The 10214-nt window shown below is 42.1% G+C and overlaps 2 protein-coding genes across 3 annotated transcripts in view; one reads left to right on the top strand and one right to left on the bottom strand.

Moving 5' to 3' along the window:
- The first annotated feature begins 129 nt into the window (after positions 1-129).
- Positions 130-1186, top strand: LOC109961212 (dual specificity phosphatase DUPD1-like). Its single transcript, XM_020601882.1, has 3 exons — positions 130-409; positions 494-717; positions 820-1186. Exons 1-3 carry the CDS (start codon positions 231-233, stop codon positions 1077-1079), a joined length of 663 nt encoding a protein of 220 aa, XP_020457538.1. The 5' UTR covers positions 130-230; the 3' UTR covers positions 1080-1186.
- Positions 1187-1538: 352 nt separating this feature from the next.
- The window catches only part of LOC109961183 (adenosine kinase-like), an 11488-nt gene continuing 2812 nt past the window's right edge, over positions 1539-10214 (bottom strand). For both annotated transcript variants that reach the window (XM_020601853.1, XM_020601854.1), the window contains exons 3-11: positions 9144-9197; positions 5525-5603; positions 5209-5381; positions 5010-5118; positions 4671-4841; positions 4542-4577; positions 4336-4450; positions 4169-4255; positions 1539-4070 (exon numbers count right to left, since the gene is read on the bottom strand). In XM_020601853.1, the coding sequence (XP_020457509.1) occupies positions 3946-4070; positions 4169-4255; positions 4336-4450; positions 4542-4577; positions 4671-4841; positions 5010-5118; positions 5209-5381; positions 5525-5603; positions 9144-9197 (949 nt within the window). In that variant the 3' untranslated portion in view covers positions 1539-3945. The remainder of the gene's footprint in view (positions 4071-4168; positions 4256-4335; positions 4451-4541; positions 4578-4670; positions 4842-5009; positions 5119-5208; positions 5382-5524; positions 5604-9143; positions 9198-10214) is intronic.

A 10214-nucleotide genomic window follows, 5' to 3' on the forward strand; every position in this document is an offset into this window, starting at 1 on the left:
AAATGACTCACGTGAGGAACTGATTACGGAACAGTTTACTTATAGTACACAGCAGAAATAGTGCAGATCATTTTCCAGTTGACTGACTAATGGATTATTGGAGTAATTACAGCTCTAAGACTGTGTGCAGTGAGTGTTAAAAGCTTGAAGCAGATAACACTGTAAAGACGCTATTTCCGTTTTTGATCAAATTCAGGGATGTGTGTGTTTCTGTGCAACAGAGGTGAGACATGTCCTTCTGTGTGGTGAAGTCCAGAAGTAAAAACCCATACACGGCAGTGCAGGTAGACCCAGAGAGTGATTACATCACAACGGGAACATTAGACCTTGAGCAGCTGTTCTGGACCGGCACCGGGGCTCAGTATGATCATGTGAACCAGGTCTGGCCTGGTATCTACATTGGAGATGAGTGAGTAAATGCACACAGAGGCGGTTTCATAGTTTTGCAATACTCATGCTGACAGCTTCATATTGAGTCTGTGTGTGAAAACAGGAAAACAGCTCTAGAACGGTCTGGCCTGAGGGATCTGGGTATTACACATGTCCTGAATGCAGCAGAGGGGAAGTGGAATAATGTGTTGACTGGTGCCAATTACTACAGAGACATGGACATCCAGTACTATGGTGTAGAAGCTGATGACAAACCCACCTTCAACATGTCGCAGTACTTCAGCCCTGCAGCCCAGTTCATCCATGAGGCCCTCAGTTACCCACAGAGTAAGTCCTGGAGGAAATCAAAAGCCTGATCTGGGATCATTCTCTGTAGAATATGTTGCTTTTTGTTTGTAATTCATCTATGTTTGCTTCCTTTTATTCTAGACAAGGTGCTGGTGCACTGCGTGATGGGGCGGAGCAGGTCTGCGACTCTGGTCTTGGCGTACTTGATGTTGAAACATAGTTTAACTGTGGTGGATGCTAGTGAGCATGTGCGGCAGCGCCGTTGTATCTTGCCTAATCATGGCTTCATAAAACAGCTGAGAGCCCTGGACATCACACTACAAGAGGAGAAGCTGAGACAAAAAAGAGAGATTCAAGATGAACAGTACCTAATAAAGAGAAAATATGACTGTTTACTGTAAGTTTTCATCTCAGGTGCACAATGTTCTTTGTCCATCCATCATCTATACCGCTTATCCTAATGAGGGTCACGGTGGGGGTGGAGCCTATCCCACCCTGGACACACAGACAAACAACCACACTCACTCCTAGGAGCATTTAGAGTCACCAATCAGCCTAAGCTGCATGTCTTTGGACTGTGGGAGAAAGTCAGAGCACCTGGAGAGAACCCACGCAGACACAGGGAGGACATGCAAACTCTGCACAGAAAGGCACCGTCTGTCCGGGGCTCGAACCTGGAACACTCTCACTGTGAGGCGACAGCTCTTCTTTGTTTTTGTAACAACCATTAATCTATTTTTCTACAGCTGTATCATGTAAGTTTCAATGATGTTGTAACTGCAAAGTGTGCAAATAATAAAAAAAAAAATTACCTGTTAATTAGAATACACAAAGCAATAAAATCAACATTGTAGGTTTCTTTTGTCAATTTTATGCATCATGGTCTAACACAGACATCAGCAATGCGAGTGCTACTGACTCCAGGAAAAAGACATGAGGCTTTTTGCTGTTTCTGAACGTACAGCTACAGAAGCCACACATTTAACAGAGGAACAACATGCATTATTTCAGTACCAAAAGATAAGTTTGAAATCATCCGATGTGCTATTAGGAAAACTGTATGTACTCCTTGCCCATTATCTATTAACACTGAGTATGCTTATATTGAGGATAGTTTTATTCAAGTATTCGGTGCTGTGCTAACAACATAACACAAAATCAGGTAAACACTGATGGTTTTAAAAGGTCTGGGCCCATATCACAAATATGGCTTGAGCCTGAATTTAGCTCATGTCAAATCTGATGAGAGAAAATTTATATTTAAATATTATTTATCCAAAGCTGGAGGTACTGAAGTTAAATTACATATTTTATGATATGACAAGAGTCAACAACACAGGCCACTAATTCAGGTGAAAAATAAAACATTTAGGAGAGGTCATTTTTAATGCCTACTCCTCTAACAGAAAACATTCAAATACACTGATCTCTTTCCAACCAGACCTGCTACCTTACATGCATTTCACAAATGTGTCCATTTTCACCCTCACAAACCACCAAACATCCACCACTAGTCAAGCTTTTAAGTTCCCCTGCCCTGACAAATGCAGGTTAACACACCACCAGCAAGCCTTTCCCTTCAAACTTAGTGACATTTACAGAGAAAGAAAGGGGAATGGGCACACATCACTAGAAGCCGCTGCACAAAGAACACTGTGAGGAAACAAACTTCCACAATGCTGTTATAGTATGTTGTTGACACACAAGAGCTGACATTTAACAGTGATCACAGCACTTAGGTGGCAGAGGCACCGATATATCTAAAATGTGAACAATTAAAAGAAAAACATCTGGGTTCAGTAATAATACTGCATTCATGTCATTTAAATCCTGATAACAAGCAGCTGAGTGGCAAAAACTGTTCATGACAACCTCCAACTTCTAACTGAGTTGGAGAAATCTGGAATTTCAGACTGCTACATTATCTCCCACTTGGCAGAAATTAACACTGATTTCATTAGTAAACACACAGGAAATATGCAAGTTATTTAGCAACACAGTTATCTACTAGCATTTTGTGTTCACACAAAATAAAAAGAAAAATTCATGTTAAAGGTAGAATAACAAATTAGCATAATAGCAAAAGTAGCCTAACTTAAAAATGTAATTTCATGTGTAAAAGGCTGTGGCCTAGATAATCTGACAGTTGGAGTAAAGGTTACTCATACCATGTCGTCACACAAAATAAAATGACATTATGAATAAAGCTACAGTATGCAACTTAAGGTAGCGCCAACATAAAACTCCAAATCAATCCACTTTGGTCTGCTCTGTCCAGCACTCCCTCTCCCTGCTCCGCTATGATCTGATCAAAACCTCTTAGAAGCTAATGTCTCTGCACTGCTGGGTCACTGAAGGCCCTGACAGCTCCTCTCCACAATAAGACAAGTTTTGGAGCAATTCATACAATGAAAATATTTGAGAAAAGTTACATACTGTAGCTTTAACTGACAAAGCAAAGCCTTTGTCGCAGCAGACTACACTGTGGAAACTGACATGTGGGACTATTGTGTGAACGCTCCCGAGTCATTTCTACAGGAACCGTACCCGTCCTCATTCTGGCAACATGACATGAACGTGGAATAACCTTTAAAAAAAGTTAAAATAAATCATTACTGCACATTTTTAAATGCAGTATCCAAATCCACCCTCAAAGGTGATTATTTTATTCTTTAGTCCATTGTTTGTGTATTATGTATCCTTCCGTTGTGGAATTAGCCTCTTCTGATTTGATCCTGTCTCCAAGAGGAAGAAAAAAAAAACAGCCTTGTGAGATGCCAACACCCGTGCTTGCAGCAAGGTCTGATAGGAATCAGTGCAGCCAGACACTGGTAGTGTCAGAGGCTAAATACATTTAGAAACAATCCCAAAGCAACTGTCTTTGAAAGGACAATTTTGCATTTAGATCCTTTGGGTAAAGTAAATGATCACATCCCTAGATGTTATTGTGATTCCCAGACAGCCATTCATAAATGAACTAATTGCTGTATTGGCTTCTTTGCTGCACGCCCTCTAGTGGCCCCAGGTGGAAGACACAGACAGGCACACTCATCAGGAGGCACCCAACCAACAATCTGTAAGAAAACGTGCACATGGGCCAAAAAATTCTATGGGCTTACCGAAAAATACTGTTCTACAAGAATTAAGGGTAAGAGTATTAGTATTTGTATGAAATGAGTTGTGCATGGTGGACGTATGTGTGCGTGGTTTCAGGCTGAAGAAAAAGTTGACTGGGAGTCCTCATTGGAAAAAGTTGACTGGGAGTCCTCATTTGAAGTCAGGTTTTTCTGGGACGGTGCAACCTGTTCGTCTGATGACGACACTAGCAGCGTAGTGTGCTGCCTTCACACACTGATCCAGTGGTTTCTCCTGGACCAGCTCAGACAGGAAACCTGTAGCACAGAGGGAGGACTTTTAACAAAAGTCCATAGAAAACACACAAAACAACTGAGGAATGTAATAAACTACACAAACAAACAGGAAAACTCACCTCCTACAAAGGCATCACCTGCGCCATTTGTGTCAAGAATGTCCTTGGGGTCGACCGGTACCACAGGGAAAGTCTGAATCTTGTCACCTGAATCCACACGGGAAGAAAACATTATATCTCCACATGATACCACTACAAAAAAAGAAAAAAGAAATTGAAATTCTCACCTATGGCCACAACTGTTGCATCCTTCCCCTGGGTCAACACTACAACCCTCTGTCTCTTTGTGTTGACTTTGGGTAAAGCCTGAGCCTTCTTAGCAATTTCTTTAATGTCCTTGGTCTGCAAACAAAATACACATTAACACAGTTGATAAAGTAAAACGTACATGATGCAGCCCCAAAGAGCAAAATGAAGCCGTTAGTCTACTTACATCAAAGTCTTGCTCTTCAGCAAATGCAGCGGCCTCCTGAGGAAACAACAAGATAATCATCAACATCTGGTGGACACAAAGCACCACAGAGGAATGCGAGTAGCTGAAGAGTGTGGAAGTCTGGCTTACGATCTCATTTCCGAACAGCACATCAACATAGGGCACAACCTGCATGAGGTTGTCCTTGAAAAACTGGCAGATGAAAGGTGCAGAGAGGTTCATACAAAACAGCTTGTTATTTTCTGACGCATGTTTCGCCACTTTCAGCATGGACTCCAAAGAGACTGTGAGGAAGAAACCCTGGAAGGAGGGAAAAACACTGATCAGGACTCGTCTGTTTTTATATTTTATATATAGTCAGATCTTACACCAGTGTACCTCTGTCAATCCTGATAGACACACAGTACAACAGTGAAGTGAATGCAAAACACCCCACGTGGTGGTCTGTTAACTACTACTGCTACTCACAGCAATGTAGCAGACTTTAGCTTTTTCCACCCGGTTCCAGTTCTCTTCCAGGTCTAGATGCTTATCCTTTTTATAACAGTTAGCAGCACCTAGGTTAGCTACCAGAGACCTGAGAGGAGGAAACAAAAGAAGAAATGAAGAGTTATAGGCAGATAAGATTATAATGAGATAACATATGCTTATAATTTTAATTACCCACCTGTTAACTCCAGTGACACAAGCAGCACACATCCCTGTGGGCTCTTCGTCTTGCTCGTAGTAGTGGGCGTCAATGTGGGCCTCCTCAGCCTTCTGCTTCAAGATCTCTCCAAACTTGTCTTTGCCAATGCAGCCAAAGAAAGTGGCCACTTTCCGGGGTTCTTGGATCAACCACTACAGACAGTGACAACAGCTCTGATCAGCATCAATCGATTAACTCGACTCACCGAGGCCAACATTTATAGTAATAATTCACTGATGCACTGATGATGTGATAGAACAGAAGATGTCAGTGAGTCTGTGCGGATGTGACCGACCTGAGCGATCCTCATTGCGTTCTGTGTGGCTCCACCAGCGTGGTACTCAACTTTGAACTTCTTCACTATCTCCTCAAATCTACAAACATGGAGACAAACATGTAATTGGCATGATTCATGTTTCCAAAGTACCTTTCTGTGGAGTGCTGGCTCACTGTTGACAAGTACAAAGCTTCAAACCTCACAACACACCAACTATTATGGCTAGGCACTGAACATAAAACAGAAAACTGACTGATCTGTCTGCTTGACACTGAAGGTCAGATTCCTTAAGGAATAGTTTGTTGTTATTAAACAAACCAGATAGAACATATGAATTAGTGAGCGTTAGAGGAGCTGGTCAGTGGATGTTGTTACACCCTGTGTAGAGTCAAGCCTAAACCGCTTTGCCAGATTTCAATCATTAATCACGTTCACGGAGGTAGTGTATTCTACTGGTTTGCACAGCATGGCACAGTTCCTACTTTTATTGTCCAGCCCTGTTGTTTGCAGGGTGATAGATGTGTCTTAATAGCCGGCAACGTCACCTGTCATCAGACAGTACTCTCTGCAGAAGGCAGCCTCATATTTCTCCCTGGTTAAACATACAATACATGCATGACTCATCACTGATTACACTATCTGAACCATTTACACCCGTTATGTAACACAATGACTGAAGCTGTGCTCTGATGTTGTGCTTACAGCTAAAGCACTCTAATTTGCCATGTTATGCAGTCTAAATAAAGCAGTGGAAGCACCCACACACAAATATGCGTTTGTGTGGTTTATGCGAGTGTTAGAGACAGTGGGCTCAAATATGTCTCTGGAAAAGACAACAGGCCCACTGCTGTGAAAGGTCCTGAGACTGAGCCAGAGGTTGCAGATGGGGAGACATCTGGGAGGCGGAGAAAAAACAAACTGGGGGTGACTGCCTGTTGTCGAAAAGATCTCACTTCTTTCAATTTATCACATATGGCATTTTTACATCATAAGAACCTACCAAAACATGTTGAGCCGTGTACAGCTCGGGAGCTAAATTTTGGCACTCCTCAGTACAAGAATCAAGTTCCAGGAACGCAAGGGGGAGGCGGCGTGTGTGCACCAAGCTGTCACTCTGATTGGTTAATTGTCAGCATCTTCACACCTCAAATACTGTCATTACAAGCAAGGTGTGTAAACACAAACACACTGGTTTAGAGGTAAAATGATCAAGGATGTCACTTGTTGATATGCAGTGGTGTGAAAAAGTGTTTGCCCCCTTACTGATTTCTTATCTTTCTGCATGTTTGTCACACTGTAATGTTTCAGATCATCAAACAAATTTATATATTAGTCAAAGATAACACAAGTAAACACATCATGCAGTTTTTAAATGAAGGTTTTTATTATTAAGGGAAAACAAAACCCAAAACTATATAGCCCTGTGTGAATAAGTGTTTGCCCCCTAAACCTAATAACTGGTTGGGCCACCCTTAGCAGCAACAACTGCAATCAAGCGTTTTCGATAACTTGCCATGAGTCTTCCACAGCGCTGTGGAGGAATTTTGGCCCACTCATCTTTGCAGAATTGTTGTAAGTCAGCCACATTGGAAGGTTTTCGGGCATGAACTGCCTTTTTAAGGTCATGCCACAGCATCTCAATTGGATTCAGGTCAGGACTTTGACTAGGCCACTCCAAAGTCTTCATGTTGTTTTTCTTCAGCCATTCAGAAGTAGACTTGCTGGTGTGCTTTGGATCATTGTCCTGCTGCAGAACCCAAGTTCGCTTCAGCTTGAGGTCACAAACGAATGGCCGGACATTCTCCTTCAGGATATGTTGGTACACAGCAGAATTCATGGTTCCACTTATCACAGCATGTCTTCCAGGGCCTGAAGCAGCAAAACAGCCCCAGACCAGCCCATTACCACCACCATATTTTACTGTTGGTATGATGTTCTTTTTCTGAAATGCGGTGTTACATATACGCCACACATAATGGGACACACACCTTCCAAAAAGTTCAACTTTTGTCTCGTCTGTCCACAGAGTATTATCCCAAAAGTCTTGGGGATCATCAAGATGTTTTCTGGCAAAACTGAGACGAGCCTTTATGTTCTTTTTGCTCAGCAGTGGTTTTCGTCTTGGAACTCTGCCATGCAAACCATTTTTGCCCAGTCTCTTTCTTATGGTGGAGTCATGAACACTCACCTTAACTGAGGCAAGTGAGGCCTGCAGTTCTTTGGATGTTGTTGTGGGGTCTTTTGTGACCTCTTGGATGAGTTGTCGCTGCGCTCTTGGGGTAATCTTGGTCGGCCGGCCACTCCTGGGAAGGTTCTCCACTGTTCCATGTTTTCGCCATTTGTGGATAATGGCTCTCACTGTGGTTCGCTGCAGTCCCAAAGCTTTAGAAATGGCTTTATAACCTTTTCCAAACTGATAGAGCTCAATTATTCTCTTTCTCATTTGGTTTTGAATTTCTTTGGATCTCGGCATGATGTCTAGCTTTTGAGGATCTTTTGGTCTACTTCACTTTGTCAGGCAGGTCCTATTTAAGTGATTTCTTGATTGCGAACAGGTGTGGCAGTAATCAGGCCTGGGTGTGGCTAGAGAAATTGAACTCAGGTGCGATAAACCAGTGTTTTGACAGGGGGGCAAACACTTGTTCACACAGGGCTATATAGTTTTGGATTTTGTTTTCCCTTAATAATAAAAACCTTCATTTAAAAACTGCATGATGTGTTTACTTATGTCATCTTTGACTAATATTTAAATTTGTTTGATCTGAAACAGTGTGACAAACATGCAAAAAGATAAGAAATCAGTAAGGGGGCAAACACTTTTTCACACCACTGTAGATGAGAGGTTTTCAACCAGTGGTCAGCAGCCCCCTGCTGGTCTGTGACCATGTGTTCAATAATATAATTTCAGTGAGTGGACCACTAGCAAAGCAGAAAAGATGTCACATTTCTGCCAGTCTGTGTTCAGGTGGTGTTGGACTACATCATATTCAGAGGTGTGTGTACTTTTTCATCCTCCATAGCTACATACATGAGAGGGTCAGAATGTTAGGAACATCTCTAAAAATAACGTAGTCCAGTACAACACCACCCTTAAGTATGACCTCAATAATAAACATTTATGATAATTTCACTAAAAACTGAAACACTCAGCTTCATAAACACAGAAGTTAAGGTGGAAGTGTTGCACTGAATGACATGTTGTACAAATGTAGCTAATAAAGTGGCTGGTGAGTGTAGGTCATAAAAGTAACTGCGGGGAGTCAAAACACACCAGTATAAACCTCTCTGTCACACACTACTTTCTTATCTCCTGCTGTTAAATGTTTGTTTTTTGCCTCTTTTCTCAGAGGGACTGGGAGGTGAAGTGTCCTGATTTCCTATTGGCTGAGACCATCTCACTCTGTATCTGCTGCCTTGCCATTGGGTGTCTGTAAACAAACAGAGGTCATCTGTGGTGATTTCTGCTGTGTGCCTGTTTTGACTGGCCCGCTCCAGAACAGTGGGGAACAAACTCGGGATGAATTCAGAAATATTACAAATACTTTTCTTCCTGTAACGACCACAATCCGAGTTAAGCGGCTGTGTTAAGAGCTCTGTCAAAACCTACAGTAAATGTTGCAAAACAGGGGATACCCACATCGTTTTGTGTTTGTCCTCTGCCAGGATTTGGTCATTGGGTTTCAGAGTGTACCTGCAAATAATTAAAGGAGAACAAAAAAGGCATTAGTTTCTCCAAGTCACTGGAAATGTGCTAAATCAAACCCTGCTGTTTTTACCCATTTAAAAAAAAAAAAAAAAAGTAATTGATTTATTCCATGAGCAAATTCCACAAACTGAACCTCACTCAAACACGCTGAGAACCAGGATTACATCTGTGTGCATAAGCACCACAGACACTATGGTACTGCTGCCAAATGAGTTGGTTACTCCTGTAGAAAATGTGCTTCATACCATTATTCAGATATTAAATCTCGGGGCAACACCTTGAGAAACTGGGAAACTGCCTTTTTATTTACCTACAGCTGCTGCTCAGTCCAAATCAATAATGCTAAACAGAGTGCACAATTTCCTCAAAAGACAGAGGTAGGTTGGGGTTTCAGGTGCAGGAGACTGAATTATTGCTGTGGTTGACTGGTTCAGCTCTAAGCTGGGAGTTTATGTAAGAGGTCTGAGAGTGGACTCTGAACCCTTTGCCCTGGTCAATTCATGGTGACAGAGCAAAGTCAGACCCTGAATGTTTACACTGATGGCGCAAACTATTTCAAACAAAGTATGGGGTTAAATAAATATATAAGGATTACAGCTGTATAGACAGGGGTGCTGTCCCATCCAACAGTATGGTAATACTGTGTCCAAACAGTTTCAGGCCGGTGTTGATTCAACTGTATGGTCAGTCTCTGGGCTGTAGTGTGTGTTGATGTTGAACTGTACTGCATTACACAGAGAAGCGTTTCTCTAATCTACCCTCACTGATATAAAATGGGCCAGACAAAATAAGAGCAACACCTGTCGGTAAGATGCAATCCAGTTCAACAGCACCATAAACTACATCTTCCAAAATGACCATCCAGTTGAATCAACACCTGTCTAAAACAGCTACAACAAAAATTGAACATTATCACCTCCATGAAGGGAGGACTGTCGCATTAGTCCGATCTAGATTTAGCTTGGTGTACCCAATAAACTGGCAGCTGAGTGTGTCTGCTGG

The sequence above is a fragment of the Monopterus albus genome, unplaced genomic scaffold, assembly GCF_001952655.1.
Source record: "Monopterus albus unplaced genomic scaffold, M_albus_1.0 scaffold52.1, whole genome shotgun sequence".
Taxonomy (NCBI): domain Eukaryota; kingdom Metazoa; phylum Chordata; class Actinopteri; order Synbranchiformes; family Synbranchidae; genus Monopterus; species Monopterus albus.